This window comes from Phodopus roborovskii, unplaced genomic scaffold (assembly GCF_943737965.1).
Source record: "Phodopus roborovskii unplaced genomic scaffold, PHOROB, whole genome shotgun sequence".
NCBI classification, from domain to species: domain Eukaryota; kingdom Metazoa; phylum Chordata; class Mammalia; order Rodentia; family Cricetidae; genus Phodopus; species Phodopus roborovskii.
In genome coordinates this window covers 16,116,707-16,136,534 of record NW_026126480.1, presented here as the reverse complement: position 1 = coordinate 16,136,534, position 19,828 = coordinate 16,116,707, and the positions used below count along the sequence as shown (strand labels likewise).

The window sequence follows — 19,828 nt, the reverse complement described above, 5'->3', positions numbered from 1 at the left end:
GGCTGTGGCCCTGTTAAGGTTGTGTAAAAGATGGGGACTCATCGCAGGGATTTTCTCTCTGGTGGTAACACTGATAATAGGGTTTCAGGATAGCCCCTTTACTCTTAGAAGGTGAGAGGACTTGATGTTCAGGGGAAAGTGGAGACTCTTCATTTTTCTGGACCCTAGAAGGAAGAAGCACATAGGCCCAGGGTGGTTTGGGGGTGCAGCAGCTGATGTTTATTGGGGACCAGTATCCCTATGTCAGATCTTAGGGACCTTGCCCCCTGCGTCTCTTGCCTCAGCTTCATTCGTCGCTGTCGAACTCCGAGGACAGACCCTGCAGCAGGGGCAGGGACATGGAGTGCCGGTCGGGGTCCCCGGGGCCCCCACCCTGGGCTCCTGGTGGGGGGTTGCGGGGACTGAAGAGCCAGTTCTCTGCTAGGGTTGGGGATAGTCACAGCTTGACTCATGCCCTGGTCTTCCTCCTTAGTCCCTCCCCCCACCACACACCCTTAACAGGGCCATGCTCCCATCTCACCCTCCCTGGACTACTTCAAGCCTGTCCCTTCATAAGGGTCCTGTACACATTCTGGGCTCCTGAACCCATCCCTGGGCTATATTCCCAGTATCCTTTTCCTCCAATGGTCTTTCCCATCCCTCATCTTCATTTCCCCTAGCAGTACCTGAAAGCATATAGGGGCCCCTCCGGAATGGGTTTCGGCCCTTATAGGAGAATCTGGTAGGTCTGCCTTTTGGCCCTTCTTGGGGAGGAGGTGTAGGTGGGGCTGGGACAGGTTGAGATACATCAGCAACTTCAAGGGTATCAGCAGGTACTGATGTAGGGGCCAGAGTTGATAAGATGCTAAGGCTAGGTCTAACCCAGTTAGCTCCTTGGGGTAGTGGGTCTTTGGTTAGAGACTTCTGTGGTCCCAGCACACCCTTGGGCTGCAGTGAAAACTTGAGGCAGGAGAAAGCAATAGGTAGTGGCCGCTGTAACCGGAGTAGCTGGGGCTCACGGGCTGTAGGTAACAGCCCTAGCTGCAGCCAGGTGCAGGAGAAGACCTGGTAGATGACGTAGATGCTGTGGGTGCTTCGGAGCCAGGGAAGATTCTGCTGTAGGCTCACCTGTCCTGGTGGTAGCAGCAGGAAGGCAACCTTCTTGCGCAGGCCTCCCATATGTAGGCGGATGCGACAGGGCTGCCCATCCAACATTCGCATTTCTTCATAGGCTATCTCGGCTCGGCCATTTGGTGAGTATTCCCGAGTGCAGTGGGCAAAGACACCCTCTGACCCTGCCTGTTCTAGAAGATTTGGTAGCAGCCCTACTGATTTCAGTGCCCTTCTGCCCTGTCGGCCTGGCAAAGTTAGGCGCGTGTGGGCTGGACGGGACTGTTTCACTAGCACGCCCAGTAGATCATAGCAGGCTGCATCCGACAGGAAAGGTACTGCCACTACATTGGACCCAAAACGCTCCTCGATGACCTGCAGGTGGCCAGTTTATAAGTCAGGGGCTGAGTTAAGGTCAGAGGTTAACTTGTGTTGTCTAAATGACCTTCCCACCATTGTTCACTGTTTAAGTACATTTCTACAGTATACACAGACCCACACTTTTTAATCTCCTAGTCCCCTCTGTAGCAAAACTTTGAGTGTCTTATTTTTGTGTCAGATTGTGGAAGATACTTGGATACATGAAAGAATGAGACTGTGTCCTTATCCTAATGTAGCTTGGGCTAGTGGAGGGGACAAAAATGTGAACAGTAGTTAGCTAAGTAAAATAATAGCAACATGTGACAAAGACAAGTGATTTAACAGCCTTTGTCATTAATAAAATGATAGTCAAAGAAGTTTGCTAGGTGGCAGTACTTGAGCTTTGGAGGATTTAGCTGGTTGGGCAGTGGTCATTCCTGGCAGAAGGGACAGCCAGGGAACGTCTCTGAGCCATCAAATTATGCACATTTAGGAACACAATTTCATATTGCTTGCACTTGTGGTAGGAAGAGGAAAGGCACAAAGGAATTAGGCTATGGAAAGGTGTGTGTATATGCCTTTTATAAGTGACTGATTCTGATGCCAATGGGAAGCCACTTGTAGGCTCTGGGTGAAAGATGGGATCAGGAAGAAGAGAACTGATCCTTTAATATGCCTAAAGACTGTTGCAATAATGCAAGCAAAACATGATTTTAGTTCCACTAAAATAATGGGAAGTTGAAGTCACAAAATTGGTTGAACTTAGTCTCTTCATAGATATGGGATAATGGAATCTTCAAAGATCATGCCTAGGTGATAGGTTATAGTGAGAAAGGATACACAGATGTAGGCTTATAATGACTTTTCTTCGCGTGTATTCTACCTTAGTTGCAAGGTATAGTTGTTTGTGTGTGTGTGAAGCCTAATCTTTGTGTCATTCTAGTATCCATTTAGGGTATCTAGTTCCTTAGATCTGTCCTTTATATCTTGTTTTTGTTTGGAATAGGTGTACTTAGTGGCCAGTTTATTGAGAGTACCTGGAAACCCTGTAAGATCATCTTTAGTAGTAACTTACTTAGCTGTTACAGATATCCATCTATCCAAAGTTTCATTGGCTGAGCCTTCTGACTCTATTATTCTAGAGAGGTAGTGATCTTTTTTATCCACCAGATCACACATATCTGTGCTCCTACACTGAATTCACCCAATGATCCCTGAGGCTGCCCTGCTCTCACTTTGTAACATAAAGCTGTTTTTGAAGTTCTGGCCTGCACTATTGAAAGGAGGAAATCAAGGTGCCCTGTTCTGCTTGAAGTGTTAAATTTGTCCTGTTTATCTCTGCCCTGAGTTATTCACTGAGAAGGAGGGGTTTCTTTTCTTCTTTCCTATAGAGGAAGACCTCATTTATGTTCACTGTAATTTTAGCAGGTCTAGTGTAGATAGACATTAGTTAGCACTGTTGAAACCAATTACTCTTAATCATGGGAAAACCCTTTGCTCTCTAGTTTCTACCTCCCTTGCCTCTGTGGTGAGCACCTTCCCAAACAATGAGAGTTAAATGTCATTAATACTGCTTCAAGTCTGATGGATACTATTCTAAGATGGCAATTTAAGTTTGGGAGTATACATTTTTCCCTTTATTCTCTCATGGATTTTGATGTTTGTCTTAAATTAGTTGTTCATTCACCCATCATTCATTCATTCAGGTTTTTATTTTGTGGCTTTTATATATCAGTTGCTATTGCTATTATTGTCTAAATATCCCACCTCTTCTTACACAGAAACCACCTAAGAATCAGCTTGGTTACAGTTTGCTATTCTTCTGTGCCTCCTCGTTTTACCTACCTTATCTTTGATGAGGGCCCAAGTGGCATCTGCTTCATCCAATGTAAGCAGGTGGGGGTTACTGACCAACATGATGGGGAGTAGGAGGGGTTGGGTAAGGTAGTGGCTGCTGCAGGAACCCCCAAGCTGCCCAGGGAGGTAAGTCCCCCCTGCCTTGGGCTGTGACCTACTCCAGCATGAGGTCATAGAGGTCCTGCTAGGTGATGGAGCCTTGGATACAGAGAGGACAGTAACTGTACTAGCGTCCTTATAGCTTGTGGGTCATAATTACACATTTTTATTTCCTTTTCCTTTTTCTTTCTTTCCATTACCCTTTGCCATTTCATTTTTCCTTTCTATTCTTGTCCTTACCTTTGAATAGCACAAAGATGATCTCTTTTCACCCCTCTCTCCCCCATTTTTTTTTTTTTTTTTTTTTAATCATACAACAGAGTCTTGCTTCATGGTCTCATGGTCTTTTGCCTTAGCCTGGAGGGGCCATTCTCTTGCTTTTTGGGGAGGAAAATGCAATACATTCTGTTTCAGTTTCTCCTTATCTGTAGTTCTTGGTTTGAGTTCTTTAAGGAAACGGGGTAGGATCATTCTTCTTTTTAACTGGCATCTAGTTAATTGTGGATTACTTAGAAGTTGTATTGTGGTCCTGAAATACATGGAAGTAAAGATGAAGATTTACACTGAAAAAGAAGCATATAAACAACAGTAAAAACCCCAGTGATTATCAACCTATAAATACCTGGAGATTTAAAAATTATCGATACTTGTCTCCTGTTCTCAGAGATTCTGATTTAATTTGGGTTATGCCTGGAAATCCTAACTTCTGAAAGATACCAGATTAAAACCAGTTATTAATGAGAATAAAAGCTGTAGAAACCAGGTGTGTGTAGGAGGGTGTTAGCTTGATCAGTGGCAATGTGGAAAGTAAGTCTAAATGGGATTTTGTTCCCTTAGTAACCGGCAAGAGTTTTCAGAACGTCAGAATTACCCAGGTAAACATGAAGATTTTCTTTATGCTCCATTCCTGTCTTAGGCCAATTTGTGTGTAGTAGTTTCCTCTCCCACTCTAGTTATTACTTTTCTTCCTTGTGGTTTTGTCCAGAGATCTTACCCAGTATTTTGCTGGAGAAGAATAACTTCAAAAGAAATCACTTTAGAACTTTTAGTAATCATTTTTCCCTTCCATACCTTGTCTGTCCCATAGTCCTCTTTCTGGAGGTCTCCTGCCTAGGGTGTGTCCTGTTGCAGCCTGACCTGCTGCAAAGCTGGCTGTCATCTGAGCCAGCTGAAGTGATGCATGTCTTACCACACAGAAGGATACTGCAGTGATGGGAAAGTGTTACCAAGAAAATTTTCCAAAAGGAGGTACAGTTGGACTCAAGGGAAAGCACATCATCTCAGAAAGAACTGAATATAGAGGTGCTAGATCTTTTAGCAAATGAGTAACAGTAGGCTTAGTCCTGTTTCCAGGAAAGAAACTGTCAGATATTTGTTGAACTCTTCTGTGCTAGGGCCTGTGTTAGATATTGACTGTGTTAGCTTAGAGGAGCCTTTTAGGAATCTCCTTTTTTGTTTTTTGTTTTTTTTAGACAGGGCCTCACTGTGTAATCCAGAATGGCTCTGAACTCATGTAGCTACAAGCTGGCCAGAACTCACAGCAATTCTTCTGCCTCAGACTAATGCTGGGATTACAGGTGTGCAGCTCTGTGCCCAGCTTCTTTTCTGGAGTAGGTATTATTGTTTCTTTTTATAGTGAAGGAAAGGTTCAGAAAAATTAATTAGCTAACACACAGTGAGTAGTTAATAACAGATCTTGGGTTCCAGCTCTTACTATTGAATAATAGCTCCTTTTGGTACTATTGCATGGCTCACTTCAGTGTGTAATGAGAGAAGTATGTGGCTTAGTGAGAAGGAAGTGGGCAGGATGCAAGAGAAGCCACAACAGTCCAAGTGAGAAACCTTGCATTTCTTAAGAGAACTAAAACCAAGTTCATTCTTTTTTTGTGCCTATTTAGCAAGCCCTTTGTACAATATCATCTTTGATACTAGGGCTCTAATTTTTAGTGGTTTTGGATGTTTTGCCTACATGTATATGTGTGCATCACATGTATACCTGGTGCCAGTGGGGTCCAGAAGATGACATCACATTCCTTGTACTGGAATTAGACATAGTTGTAAGCTGCCATGTGGGTGCTGGGAATTGAACCCTCTGGAAGAGCAGCCAGTGTTTTTAACTGCTGAGCTATTGTTTGCATTCCCTAAGCCAGCATTCACTGTGTCACTGAAGCTGGTCTACTACTTGTGGTACTTCTGTCTTGTGTGCTACAGTTGAAGATATATATGATCACACCTGGTTTAGCACATCCTTTCATTTTGGATGACAGGGAAAGGATATGTTGTGTAGTGTAGTTGGCAACTCTGTTCCTTCCTGAAAGAAATTTGATAATGAACCCTGAAGTGGAATAAGAGGCAGACAGAGACCAGAAGAAGGGACAGAACCATGTACTTCTGCACCTCTGCAGTGTGGAAGAGCTGACTGTAAGGCAGAGAATTGTACATGTGCAGATGGCAAGGGGAGTCCACAGTGAGAAGACATGGATGAGATCAGTATAGGAATGGTGGCTTATTGGTCAAGTAGGAGGCAGAAGATTTGGGAATTTTTGTTCATGGACATGAATTCAGAGGGCAAATTGGGTTCTGATAAATTACTTAGCTGGAAGCTCATACTTTCTGCCTTTTCCTTGATTTCTGATTCCCATGAATTTCTGGACTCCCTAAATTCTAACATTGAGTAAGTCTGTCTTTTGTTTTTGCTCAGAATCTGAGACTGAAAGATAATGAAGGAAAACAGATGGCAACTGAGTCCAGATGAGTTGGTGAGCCCAAGGGTTGGGCTGTTGGGTAGTATCTTGCTGGAATTTGCTACCCATGTGACATCATTCTGTGGTATCTTTAGAAAAAGGCACTGATGACCTTGAGGTTATCAGATGGGGTTTGGGAGTAAATAAATAGGATGGCTTATGCAGAGAATGTGAAATTACCTGTATGAATTTCATGTCAGCATAGAATAGCATTGGTAGTAAAGACTTTAAGGTGATAAAGGTCCTTAATAATCTCTTATTTCAGGTTGCAGGGATAATTGTATAAACTCTTGATGCTTTATTTTCAGCTTTTTGGGATAAATATGTACTAGAGCCAAGATGTTTCCATTTTACGGATGGAATAATATTTTCTATGTTAATGAATATCCCAGTTGAGATTCAGGTGGTGCCCTGTAGTCAAACATTCTTTTCAGTTAAATATGTGAATATTTACACTTAAGTGAAATAAAGGCTAAAAATAAGATCATAATGGTTGGGGGCTAGGGTTTTGGCCAAAGCTATAGAAAAAAAGATGTTTTTACAGGGCATATAGTTACTTCTCAGGTTATTATGAAGAACGAGAATGTGCTGGTAAAGCTTTCTGAACATATCACATGTTAGGTATGTATTCAATGTCAATGAAACACAAACATGTTAGATTTTTGGCTTGAAGGAAAAACATTCTCTGCACACAGCTTTGGAAGAAGCAACCTTGGGAGAATTGCACAGCTAGGAGCTGAAGGTGCCTTAGAGCAGTCTCTCATGATGGGACAGTGACAGACTCATTGCTCATGAACATTCCCTTCCCATGTATTAGAGGGAAAATGGTGTGTGTGGGTTTGTATGTGTGACATGGGGATTATCACACAGGAATTCCTTTCTATTTCCTTATAATAATGTAATAAATATACTACTGCTATACTGTTTCTTCACATCTCAGTTTTTTTCTCAGAGTATATTTTTCAAAGGGAAGTTTCTTAAGAGAAATATATGGACATCTTAGTTTGTGGTCCCTTAGGTTCAGTATGTCTTTGTGTGCATACACATGTGTATGGAGGATCCAGATTGAAGTTGGGTGTCTTCCTTTATCTACCTTATCTTTTGAGACAGTCTCTCTGAACCTGGAGTTCACTGAGTGGCCAGGGAGCTCCAGGTATCTGTCTCTCTTCTTCTCCTCAGTACTGGGATTACAGACTTGCACCTAGCTTTTATGAAGGTGCTAGGAATCTGAATGAAGTCACGTTTGCAGGCCAGGAGTTTTCCCACTGCACCATCGCTTCCAGCTCTACGACTTGTATTTCATAGTTTTCTACCAAATCATTTCATGGAGGGCTTTTAAACTTCAAAGTTCATGAAAAAGATAAGTTTTGGGAACAACTAAACTCATACATGATTGACTAGACCAAGTAGTTCTTGACCTGTGGGTTATGACCCCCTTGACAAGCCACTATTTCCAAAAATATTTAGATTATGACTCATAACAGTAAAATTATAATTATGAAGTAGTAATGAAAATAGTTTTATGGTTAATAATCACCCCAATATGAAGAACTGTTTTAAAGGGTTGCAGCATTAGAAAGGTTGAGATCCGCTGAACTAGATGCTCTCTTCAGCCATTCAGATTCAGTGTGATTTACTTGAAATCATGCAGACATTTTGAGGTACCTCTTGAGGTTTATAGGGATCTATTGAGACACCATTTAGTCCTAGGAATGACAAATGTCCTTACAGGAGCTTGATTAAGCTCTCTGAGCTACCTGTCCTGGGTTGTTCTTACTTCAGGACTCCCTGACTAACACCAAAACATGATGACTGCAGTTTTCTCTGACATAACTGTTGTGACTCCCTGCCTATTATATATTATTCCTTCCATTATCCAGCCATAATTAAAAATGAATTCCCCCATTGGGTAACATTATGCCATTTCCTGTTTATTATCTCTGGGCAGTGGCAGCAACATGAAACATTTCTATTTCATCATATTGTACCGGTATCACATGCTGTTAGTGACAACAAACAGAACAGATAGGGGTTCTTATGGGGATTTTACATTTTTTGGCTAAGGGTACACAAAAGGGCAGGCTGACATGTGATTATACTGACTCTATCCTTTAGATATCAGTTTATGTTTTTTTAGTTCGATACTTGACTCCCAAAGTCCCAGCCCCAGAGAAAGACCATGTAGGTATTGCTTTAGGGGCTTTGTTGGGATTGAAGGAATTAGTGATTACATACAAGACCAAGAGAATTCTTTGATTGGGAGTATCTTAAGTCCAGTTATTCTGGCTAAATTGGCACTATAGGGCACATTTTGCAGATTCTTAAAATGTGGACTAAAAGTTTGTATAACTTCTTGAGAACAGGATGAAAATAGAGTCTGGCTCCAGCTACAGAGAGGGTTGTAACTCCAGACAAACCCTGACACATTTAAGAAGCATAGTGAGACTTGAGTTGAAATGATGGGTTGGAAACAGAAAAGGGAGATTCACAAGTAGACTAGATTTTAGGATTTCAACTAGTTCCTTCATCTCTTTTCCCCCTGCATTGTAATTTGCAGCACCTGCCATTGCCTCTTTTCAAGAAAGACATGGCTGGCTAGGCCAACGTCTACAGGTGCCAGTGGTATACACACCAAGGGCTTTGTAGCAAATACCTTTTGGATCATCACAGTTCTATGCATACATAGGACAAATTCAACATGACCCACACTCCCAGACTCCAGGTTTTGGTTCAAGTGAGTTCCTTTATTCTTTTTACCCCGAGGTCCCATAGTTCATTAAAACTGCTTTTTTCTGAATTTGAACATTTCTAAGAGTCGGTCCCTGATCTGCTTGGTGCGGACCCCATAGATGAGGGGGTTGAGGGCAGGTGGCAGCATCAAATAGATGTTGGACAAAAGAATATGCACTAATTTTGGAACAGTGTGGTGACCAAATCGGTGTGTGAGGAAGGAGAAGAGACCAGGCACATAGAAGGCCAGGATGACACATATGTGAGAGCTACATGTACCAAAAGCCTTTGCCCGGGCCTCCCAGGTAGGTAGCTGAAACACAGCATGGGCAATGAGCCCATAAGATCCAGCAATGCCAAGGATATCTACACCAGACACAGCCAATGAAAGTGCCAGCCCATACAAGTTGTTTACCTGTGTATTACCTACCACCAGTTCTACGACTGCCATGTGTGCACAATAGGCATGGTGTATGATCTTGGCATGGAAATGCTCAAATCGTGCCACCATTAGAGGGAAGGGCACCACAATAGCCACAGCTTTCAGAGTCAGTGCCAAGATGGCGTAGCCCACCCGGGCTTTAGTGACTAAGATAGAGTAGTGGAGTGGACGCCCCACTGCCACAGCACGATCACAGGCCATGGCCAAAAGCACACCAGATTCCACAGCAGTCAGTGCATGTACAAAGAACATCTGGGTGAGACAAACAGCATATTGCACAGGTCGGGGCCCAAGCCACAGCACAGCCAGTAACCCTGGGGCTATAGATGTGGCTAAGCCCAGGTCGGTAGCTGCCAGTGTAGCCAGGAGTAGAAACATGGGCTGGTGCAGTGTAGAATCTATCCGGATCACTGTCAAAAGTGTTGCATTGCCCAGCAGGGCCAGCAGATACATAGGCCCAAATACTAGTGTCAGCCAGGTCTGGCTGTCTGTCAACCCTGGGATGCCAGTCAATATGAAGAAAGTTGGGTATTGAAAGGTGGAGTTGGACTGTGGAGTTGGACTGTGTGCCATCCTGTAAAGATGACATTTGGGTTTCATGGAGGTATTGCTCCTGATAGGAGAAGGGCACAAGGAGAGATGTTACAGTGGTACAAACCCATCCATGGAGTAGTAAAGGGCCTAGAAGCATAATCTTTGCTTGGGATGGGTTGGATGCATAATTATGGTCATGACACTAACTAGGATGGGAGAATCATTTGTTTCTAGCAATCCATGAGTGTTGTAGGGAGATCAGAGGCAGGGGTAGAAAGGAAGGGTTAAGGAAGTAGGTGACTGATGTGGCAGAGTCAGAGTCGTCTAGTATGTAAGGTCATCTGAGGAGATAGAGCCGAGATAACTACTTTCTTCCTCAGAGTCCAAGGACAGTCTTGGTCTCTCTATTTGGGGAGAAAAAAATGGTGTGGAGTGACCAGGTTATCTCATCTGGACTATATTTTTGGGAGGGATTTTGAGCCTCAATGATTTTGATTCTGTAATAGGGGTAGACACAGTGATCTTAACCATTTCCTTGAATTAATATTTGGGGTACCAACACCCTAGCAAGCAAGGAGGAGACAGAATAACAGGATGGGAAAACTCTATAGGGGCACAAGTAGGATTTGGTGTGAAGCTGGGAGCCTGGAATGACAGGAAGAAATTTGGTGGGTTCAAGGGGTGCTTACATTATTCTGGATTTGGTGCTGAAGTTGTAATTTTGAACATCAGGTGGAGAGTTAAGTTGGGAGTAGGGAGCAATGGAGACCGAGATGATGATGACAGCAAAACAGAATCTTTTCTTGGTATCCTTTCATTCTTCTGGATCCAGAAGGGGGTTCCACTAGAGTCTTACTTCTGAAAGGCCTCAGAGGTAAGGCAATTGAAGAAGGAAATGGGAGAAATCCCAGAGTATTAAATGTACGAAGTAACACCTCTGATGGAGGAGGTAGGATGAGTAGATGGAGCAAAAGCTTCAGTGTTGCGTGAAGACAAAACCAGCAGCAGAAGACTTGACTAGGGAGTTACCCCGAGCACTTTGCTGGAAGCCTCTATTTATCTTGACCAGTGCCTCTTGGGGCCTTTTATGAGACTGTTCTACCTGCATCCCACAGGGCCCTTATCCATCCCACCTGTACCATATTAACTCTTGTCTGTACTGTATTCTTGCCCAGTGCTTACAGACTAAGCATGTTCAATAAGGTGGCAGGAAAGGGGAAAAGCAAGGAAAGCCTTTGAAATATCCGGGAAAGAAGAACACTTCCTCTGGGAGGTCTTTGTAGATGGATAAAACTTGTGTAATTCTATAATGGCATTTACTCACTCTATTGCATTAACTATTTGTCTCTCTCCTCATTAGATTAGAATCATTGTACAAGCATTGCTTACCATTAGTCACATTGTCTTCACAGCTTCATATTGTCTAACATGCAGTTGGTTATGGATGAAAATTTATTACTGTCAACTGTGGACGGTCTGCTAGCCCCAAAGCCTAGAATGACAAGTACACTTGTTACTACAGTTTTAGGAGTTATCCATGGAGAAAAGAAAGTGTTCACCATCAACCAGAAGACTACTGAATCCAGTTCTTTCTGCTGTAAAGAGGCATCCTTAAAATCACCTCACTATGTGAAAACCAATGGCAAACAAGATGGAAGTAAGGATGTAGCACCCCAAAATATCAGTGACACAGATGAAAATGGTAGAGATGAAGACCAGGGAGATGGCTCATGGAATAAAGTACTTGCCACATAAATACGAAGACTAGAGTTTGGCTCCTTAGCACCCACATAAAAGTCAAGTTGATGTGGTGGCCTACCAGTAATCCCAGCAATTAGGAAACAGAGATAGGAGGTCTCTTGAACAATCTAGCTAGCCTAAAGTGGCTCTAGGGTTAAAAAGAAACCCTGCCTCTGTAAATAAATGGAAAGCAATTGAGGAAGTCAACCTCTGGCCTATACATGTACATGCGCGCGCGCGCGCGTGTGCGCGCACACACGCACACACACACACACACACACACACACACACACACACAGTGACAGAACTGTTTTAGGCATTATATGGTTAGAAAGTATGCAAACACTACAATACAGTACTTTATCTTGAGGGGAAAAAAAAAACTTGAGTTTTGTTAGAAAGGCTTCTCAGAATTGGGTTGAAAGCTATTGTGGTAAGCTGAGGTAGCTGACAGATACTTGGAGAAGAGTACATATTGAGTCTTCCAGCTAGGGTCATCTGTGTGAAGTTCTCTGTGTTTATCTAGTTTCTAAAATTGCAGAATCACTTCTAAGCATGAAACTCACTGCTCAGTTTTCTAATGTGTCAGCTGTGTTTTAACACATTTGCATTTCAAAACCAGCACGTAGTTCCTGGTCCTGTGTCATATGTGGGAAGATGCAGTGCATATAAGAAGACCTGTCTTTCAGGAGTTTATAATCTCATGCACTCATGCAGTTGTTGGAGAGGTGCTAAGGTAGCTAACACTAACTGAGGTCAGTACTGACACAATGGCAATGCAGGAAAAGAAGCTTCTTAATCCGGAAATCTCTGTATCAGTGGTAATGGTTTCACTGTGTTTCCCACCTCCAAAAAAAGTAAGAGTGAACCTCCCCAAAACAAAACAACCAAGCAAAAAACATATGGCACAAGATAAAAATAACCTGCCAATAGTCATAGCCTGCAAACAGCAAAGTTAATACACAAACTCAAATAGTTGGCTTTAGTGTACTTGCTCTTAGTCACCACTAAGGATTTCAACTGGAATGTAGCACATGGGTAGAAGTATAATAGTGTAGCTATGGTCAACAGGTACTTGTTTCTGGGACAAATAATTCAGGAGACTTTGGTTTTGGTGGGTAGTCCCAGTTTGGTGTAATTATTAGGCAGTGGATGATGATTGCTTGAGGAAGGAGGGAATACTCAGGAGGTAGGAACTGTAGATGGACAGCTATGGAGAGAGTTGGAGAAAAATGCTTTTGGCTTCAAGAGATAATCCAGAGAGTTTTGGCTGTATCCCAGGAATGACTCATAAGATAAATCATAGACTTTTCAGATTTGATAAATCTAAAATCAATGTGACTGAGTTCTTGGAAGCCTGCTATATTTTGAGTTTATGAGATGCACCTGTAGATTTGTTTTTTTTTTTTTAGAAAGTTCCTTTATTGGTATTTCAGACCCTAGATCATATATGTTCTCTGAGTGCATGTTTGAGATCTCCCAGGTTTGTGGATAGTAGCATGGGAAGAGAAGTGTTGGGGGTACTGAAAACATTAGGGATACAAGGAATATTAAACACATTGGCTGGAAATGGAGGTAACTAATAGCCTATGTAATCCCTGCATTATTTATAGGGTCAGGCCCTACCTGGCTCCTTCCAAGCTCCCCATAACCAGGACCAGATGTGGTTAATAAGGTAGATGACCCCTATGCTATCTGCATGGCCAGGGACTTCCCCGGCTCCCGCAAGCAGGACCAGAGGTAGTTAATAACTTAAGTAACTTATGTGCTATCTCTGTGACTGAGACCACACCAGATCCTCCCCTAGGCCCTTAAGATAACATATGTAGCTTATCTTCAGAACCCATCTTCACCGAAGAAGTGGCATGTACTTTGAGAAGGGTTTCTATATAATCATGCCTCCTTGTGCACATGGGATTGTGTTTCACCAGGAAACTTTTTTTGCAAGTTGTACTGGACTTAATATGCCTACAACAAACTGCCTGGTGTCAGGTTCTAGAAGTTTTAACTAACATCAGCTACTGAGTTGTGCTGAACCAGATTTCCTTCTTGCTTGACACAGATTGTTGCTCTGATATCCCTGGTGTTTGCAGAGACCCCCATAGAGAAGAGGACCCTATAGGGAAGAGGGCATTGAACCTCCATGGGGGATGTGTTAGCAAGGTCCTTTTGTGCACAAGGGATACATCCTGGCTCCACTGTATGAGGTCCCTTAGACTGCTCAGTCCTTCTGGCTGAGACCCATATTCAGGGGGGTCTGAGTCAGTCCCATGCTGGCTTCCCAGCTATCAGTATGGTGGCCCGTTATCTCCTCCTTGTTCAGGTAAGCTGTCTCTATGTGTTTCTGCAGCCTGGTCTTATCCTCTCCATCTGCATCTGGGTTCTAGTTCGTCTCAGTGTTTATGTATGGGTGTTTGCTCCTGTTTCCAACAGGCATTAGATGAGGCTCCATGGATAAGTTAGTTTTGATCTCACTATCCGGGAAGAGCATTTATGGTAGCCTTTCCACGGAAGCTCAAATTGTTAGTTGGCAGCAGTCTTGTAGTTCTCTAGACCTGTCTTTGTGTTCAATTTTATCTTCAAATCAATATTGGCTCCCTCTTTTATGTTCTCTCTCTCTCTCTCTCTCTCTCTCTCTCTCTCTCTCTCTCTCTCTCCTGTCTTCTATTCCTAACCTGGCTCAATCTTTCTGGCACGTGTTTTCCTTTCCTCCCCCTTGTTTTCTCCTGCTTCTCTCTCCATTTGCTGCCCCTTCCACTTCCCCTGTGCTAAGGGGGACTTGTCCCTTCCCGGTTCTGTGAGGGTCTTTATATGAATCTCTTAGAATACACCTTGAATCCTAGTTCCTCTGGTGATGTGAATTATAGGCTGGTGACCCTTTGTTCTAAGTGTAAAATCCATATACGAGTGAGTACATACTATATTCCTCTTTTTATGACTGGGTTACCTCATTCAAGATGGTTTCTTCAAGTGCCATCCACTTGCTTGCGAATTTCAAGATACCATTATTTTTTTCTGCCAAGTAGTATTCCATTGTGTAGATGTGCCACATCTTCATTATCCATTCTTCAATTGAGGGATGTAGGTTGCTACCAGGTTCTTGCTATTAAAAATAGTGCTGCTATGAACATAGTTGAACAGATGTCTTTGTTACATGGATGTGGATCATTTGGATATATGCCTAAGAGGGGGATTGCTGGGTCCTGTGGTAAACTAATTCCCATTTTCCTGAGGAAATGCCATACTGATCTCCAAAATGGCTGTAGAACTTTGCACTCCCACCAACAGTGGAGGAGTGTTCCCCTTTCTCCACATCCTCTCCAGCATCAGTCATCATTGGTGTTTCTAATTTTAGCCATTCTGGCAGGAGTAAGATGGTATCTCAAAGTTGTTTTGATTTGCATTTCCCTGATAGCTAAAGATGTAGAGCATTTTCTTAAGTGTCTTTCAGCCTTTTTGATTTCCTCTCTTGAGAATTCTTTCTTCAGTTTTGTACCCCATTTTTAAATAAGGTTATTTGGTGTTTTGTTGACTAGTTTCTTGGGTTCTTTGTATATTTTGGAGATCAGCCCTTTGTCAGATATAGGATTGGTGAAAATCTTTTCCCAGTTTGTGGGCTGCTGTTTGGTCTTGTCCACTGTGTCCTTTGCTTTACAGAAGCTTCTAAGTTTGAAGAGGTCCCATTTATTAATTATTTCTCTCAGTGTCTGTGCCTCTGTAATTATGTTCAGGAAGTGTTCAAGGGTACCTCCTACTTTCTTGTCTAAGAGGTTCAGTGTGGCTGGATTGATATTGAGGTCTTTAATCCATTTGCACTTGAGTTTTGTGCATGGCAACAGACATGGGTCTATCTGCAGTCTTCTATACACCCTCATCCAATTGTGCCTGCACCATTTGTTGAAGATGCTGTCCTTTCCCCATTGTATAATTTTAGCTGTTTTGTCGAAAATCATGTGTTCATAGGTGTTTGGGTTAATATCAGGATTTTCAATTCGATTCCATTGGTCTACTTGTCTATTTTTGTGCTAATACCAGGCTGTTTTCAGAACTATAGCTCTGTAGTAGAGCTTAAAGTCAGGAATGGTGATGACTTCTGAAGTTCTTTTATTGTACAGGGTTGTTTTGGCTCTCCTGGGTCTTTTGTTTTTCCATGTAAAGTTGATTATTATCCTTTCAAGGTCAGTGAAGAATTGTGCTGGGATTTTAATGGGGATTTCATTGAATCTGTAGATTGCTTTTGGTAAGATTGCCATTTTTACTATGTTTATCCTACCTATCCAAGAGCATGGGAGAGCTTTCCATTTTCTGGTATCTCCTTTAATTTCTTTCTTTAAAGCCACAAAGTTGTTATTATATAGGTCTTTCACTTGTTTGGTAAGCATTACCCCACAATACGCTATGTTGCTTGTGGCTATTGTAAAGGGTAGTGCTTCTCTGATTTCCTTCTCATCCTCTTTGTTGTCTGAATAAAGTAGGACTACTGATTTTTTTGAATTTATCTTGTATCCTGCTAATTTGCTGAAGGTGTTTGTCAGCTGTAGGAGTTCCCTGGTAGAGTTTATTGGATCACTTATGTAAACTGCAAATAGAGACAGTTTGACTTCTTCCTTTCCAATTTGGAACCCCTTGATCTCCTTTTGTTGTCTTATAGCATTAGCTAGAACTTCTAGTACAATATTGAAGAGATATGGAGAGAGAGGGCAGCCTTGTCTTGTTCCTGATTTTAGAGGAATCGCCTTAAGTTCCTCTCCATTCAGTTTGATGTTGACAGTTTGTTTGCTGTATATTGCTCTTATTATGTTCAGGTATGTTCCTGTTATCCCTGATCTCTCCAAGAACTTTATCATGAAAGGGTGTTGAATTTTGTCGAAGGCTTTCAGCATCTAGGGAGATAATCATATGGTTCTTTTTTTCTGTTTGTTTATGTGGTGGGTCACGTTGATAGATTTTCGTATGTTAAACCATCCCTGCAACCCAGGGATGAAGCCTACTTGGTCATGGTGGGTGATTTCTCTGATGTATTCTTGAATTCGGTTTGCCAGTATTTTATTGAGTATTTTTGCATCGATGTTCATCAGGGATATTGGTCATTAGTTTTCTTTCTTAGTTGTTGGTCTTTAGTTTTCTTTCTTAGTTGTTTCTTTGTGATGCTTGGGTACCAAGGTAATTGTGGCCTCATCAAAGGAGTTTGGCAATGAACCTTCTGTTTCTATTTTGTGGAACAGTTTGAGGAGTAGTGGTATTAGTTCCTTGAATGTCTGGTAGAATTCTGCACTGAATCCTTCTTGCCCTGGACTTTTTTTGGTTGGAAGGCTTTTGATGACTGTTTCTATTTCATTGCGGGTTATAGGCCTATTTAAGTTGTTTGTCTGTTCTTGATTTAATTTTGGTAAGTGATAGTTATCCAGAAATTTGTCCATTTCCTTCTATTTTCAATTTTTGTGGAATACAGATTTTCAAAGTATGACCTGAAAATTGTCTGGATTTCCTCTGTGTCATTTGTTATGTTCCCCTTTTTGTTTCTGATTTTGTTAATTTTCATGTTCTCTCTCTGCTTTTTCATTAATTTGGATAAAGGTTTGTCTATCTTGTTGATTTTCTCAAAAAACCAATTCTTCGTTGCATTGATTTTTTTTTTTTTTGTATTGTTTTCCTGGTTTTTATTTTGTTGATTTCAGTCCTCAAGTTGATTATTTCCTGGCGTCTACTCCTACAGGGTGAGTTCGCTTCTCTCTGTTCTAAGGTTTTCTCTTGCGCTGTTAATTCTCTTATGTGAGTATCCTCTGTTTTCTTCATATGGGCACTTAGTGCAATGAACTTCCCTCGTAGCACTGGCCCGGGACTCTAGCAGAGGACTGGTGGTGGGGTCAGAGACCAAGCAGGTGGAAATTACGTGTGTTCCCGTGTGGATAGGCCGGTCTCCTTTGTTCAGAGTTGCTCTGAGAAGATATCATATTAGAATGGATATTCCTATCACATAAACAGAATAAAAACTGAAAACATATATAGAAAAGATCTCTGACTTGATTATAAAAGGTAAATTAAGACTTTGTCAGCTAATAGGAAGGGACCCAACAGAAATTATAGTACCTTTAACTAATGAGGAAATTTCTTCCTTATGGAAAGATAACGAATATTGGCAGAGAGCTTGCAGTAACTTTTTGGGAACAATTAGCAACAACTATCCCAAAACTGAGAGAATCAAATTCATAAAGAAAACGATTTGGATTCTTCCACGCATTGTAAGAAAAACACCTATTTCTGGAGTTCATACATTCTACACTGATGCAAATAAATCAGGTAAGGCAGGATATAAATCAGGAAATATTAGCAAAGTGGTTCAAAGCCCTTACAATTCTGTACCAAAGGCAGAATTGTATGCCATTCTCATGGTACTTATGGATTTTAAAGAACCCCTCAATATAGTTACTGACTCTCAATACGCAGAGAGAGTCGTTTTACACATTGAGACTGCAGAATTTATTCCTGACAATACAGAATTAACTTCATTGTTTATACAGTTACAAGATACTATCAGAAAGAGGACTCATCCTATATATATAACACACATCAGATCCCATACGGGTCTGCCAGGTCCTCTAGCACAAGGCAATGATGAAATTGATCGTTTATTGATAGGAAGTGTGCTAGAAGCCTCAGAGTTTCATAAGAAACACCACGTGAACAGTAAAGGTTTAAAAAGGATTTTTCTATCACTTGGGAACAAGCCAAGGAAATAGTAAGGAAATGTCCTACTTGCTTATTCTATAACCAAACTCCTTTACCACCAGGCAGTAACCCTAAAGGTATAAATAGGAATGAAATATGGCAAATGGATGTGTTTCATTTTGCAGAATTTGGAAAATTAAAATATGTACATCACACTATAGATACATTTTCAGGGTTTCAGTGGGCTACTGCTCTGAGCTCTGAAAAGGCTGATTCTGTTATAACGCACCTTTTAGAGGTAATGGCCATTATGGGCATACCTGCACAAATAAAAACTGATAATGCTCCAGCATATGTCTCCAGCAAATTGAAAGAGTTTTTTGAGTATTACAAGATAAAGCACATAACTGGTATACCACACAATCCTACAGGACAAGCAGTGGTTGAGAGATCCAATCGTACTTTAAAAGAAATGCTCCATAAACAGGCAGGAGGAACCAAAACACCCAAACACAGATTACATAATGCTTTATTAACATTAAACTTTCTTAATGCCGATGAAAAAGGAAAAACAGCTGCAGAAAGACACTGGACAATAGAAAAAACTTCTGAACTAAATCAGCCAGTGTATTTCAAGGATGTACTGACCTCAGAATGGAAAGCAGGATATGTGTTACGTTGGGGTAGGGGTTTTGCATTTGTATCTACAGGAGAAGAAAAACTATGGATACCATCTAAGTTAATCAAGATCCGAGTTGAACAAGAGAAACATCTTAATGAAGAGAAATGACAAGTCATCCAACAAACTAGGTCCTATGAGGTGTGCGGAGGCCTCTCAAAGGTAGGGGAAGTGTTCTGTTCTTGTTTTTACAGGAAAACAGAGAAAACCTATCATCAAACAGCCAAAAGACACTGAACATGTAGGTGCCTACAGAAGAGAAGACAGCTCTTCAGAAACAATCACTTAAGGAAGCAGAATCTGATATATGGTAAAAAAAAAATATTTAATTGTAGTAAACTATTTCTATATAGAAATCTATTTCTCTCTATTATCTAGTATTCCTGAAGTCCCAAATTTTGTAAACCAATGCTGGCTTTGGAGTTGGATTTGGCTTTCCTTCTCTAAATTCAAGCATGTTGTTAAGATTAAATTCATGGTTTCTGCCTTAAATCAAGAAGCCAATTGGTGTAAGGCAGAAGAAACAAAACCTGGGGACTCATATCTTATGCAATTTTCTCTCTGAAATCCTAATTTTCTCACATACTTTTAATGCTTATTGTTGTCTTTCCCTAATGCATACCTTAAAACTTGAAAATTTTACTTTAATATTGATGTGTAACTTTTCCACAAGGAATAATAACGATTCCTAACAGCAGTCTTTGAACTTTCCAGAAAGAAGATGGGGCCCCACATCATCATTTCCACTTGACTCAACCTGATGCATCGGAACTACAAACATCACCCTAAAACCGGTTTGAGACTGTTTTGCTCGAGACAACTCATGAATAGCTAGCTGTAATGGTGCACCTTTTTATTACACCCTGGCCAGTTTCAAATAGAACT

General features: G+C 41.5%; 2 protein-coding genes across 4 annotated transcripts; both read right to left on the bottom strand.

The window, feature by feature from the left end:
* Window positions 1-39: 39 nt before the first annotated feature.
* On the bottom strand, window positions 40-3,436 carry CUNH11orf42 (chromosome unknown C11orf42 homolog). 3 transcript variants are annotated; one of them, XM_051192536.1, is made up of 3 exons: window positions 3,295-3,436; window positions 666-1,464; window positions 40-164 (listed from the first exon to the last, which is right to left on the bottom strand). In XM_051192536.1, exons 1-3 carry the CDS (start codon window positions 3,364-3,366, stop codon window positions 85-87), a joined length of 951 nt encoding a protein of 316 aa, XP_051048493.1. In that variant the 5' UTR covers window positions 3,367-3,436; the 3' UTR covers window positions 40-84. The 3 variants fall into 3 exon arrangements, with proteins under 3 accessions (XP_051048493.1, XP_051048491.1, XP_051048492.1); XM_051192534.1 differs by having other exon boundaries at window positions 57-319; XM_051192535.1 differs by lacking the exon at window positions 40-164 and adding an exon at window positions 197-420.
* Window positions 3,437-8,868: 5,432 nt separating this feature from the next.
* LOC127227685 (olfactory receptor 52W1) lies at window positions 8,869-9,921 on the bottom strand. Its single transcript, XM_051192040.1, has one exon. It carries the CDS (start codon window positions 9,919-9,921, stop codon window positions 8,926-8,928), a length of 996 nt encoding a protein of 331 aa, XP_051047997.1. The 3' UTR covers window positions 8,869-8,925.
* Between the last annotated feature and the right edge of the window lie 9,907 nt (window positions 9,922-19,828).

What these genes read in the sequence shown, in the direction of transcription:
- CUNH11orf42 (XM_051192534.1), bottom strand. Translation starts at nt 3,366, where the DNA reads ATGTTGGTCAGTAACCCCCACCTGCTTACATTGGATGAAGCAGATGCC. An exon ending in GGGCCCTCATCAAAGATAAG is followed by an intron (nt 1,465 to 3,294) that starts GTAGGTAAAACG and finishes GGCCACCTGCAG; the next exon opens with GTCATCGAGGAGCGTTTTGG. An exon ending in GGGCCCCTATATGCTTTCAG is followed by an intron (nt 320 to 665) that starts GTACTGCTAGGG and finishes CCCCTGCTGCAG; the next exon opens with GGTCTGTCCTCGGAGTTCGA.
- LOC127227685 (XM_051192040.1), bottom strand. Translation starts at nt 9,921, where the DNA reads ATGAAACCCAAATGTCATCTTTACAGGATGGCACACAGTCCAACTCCA.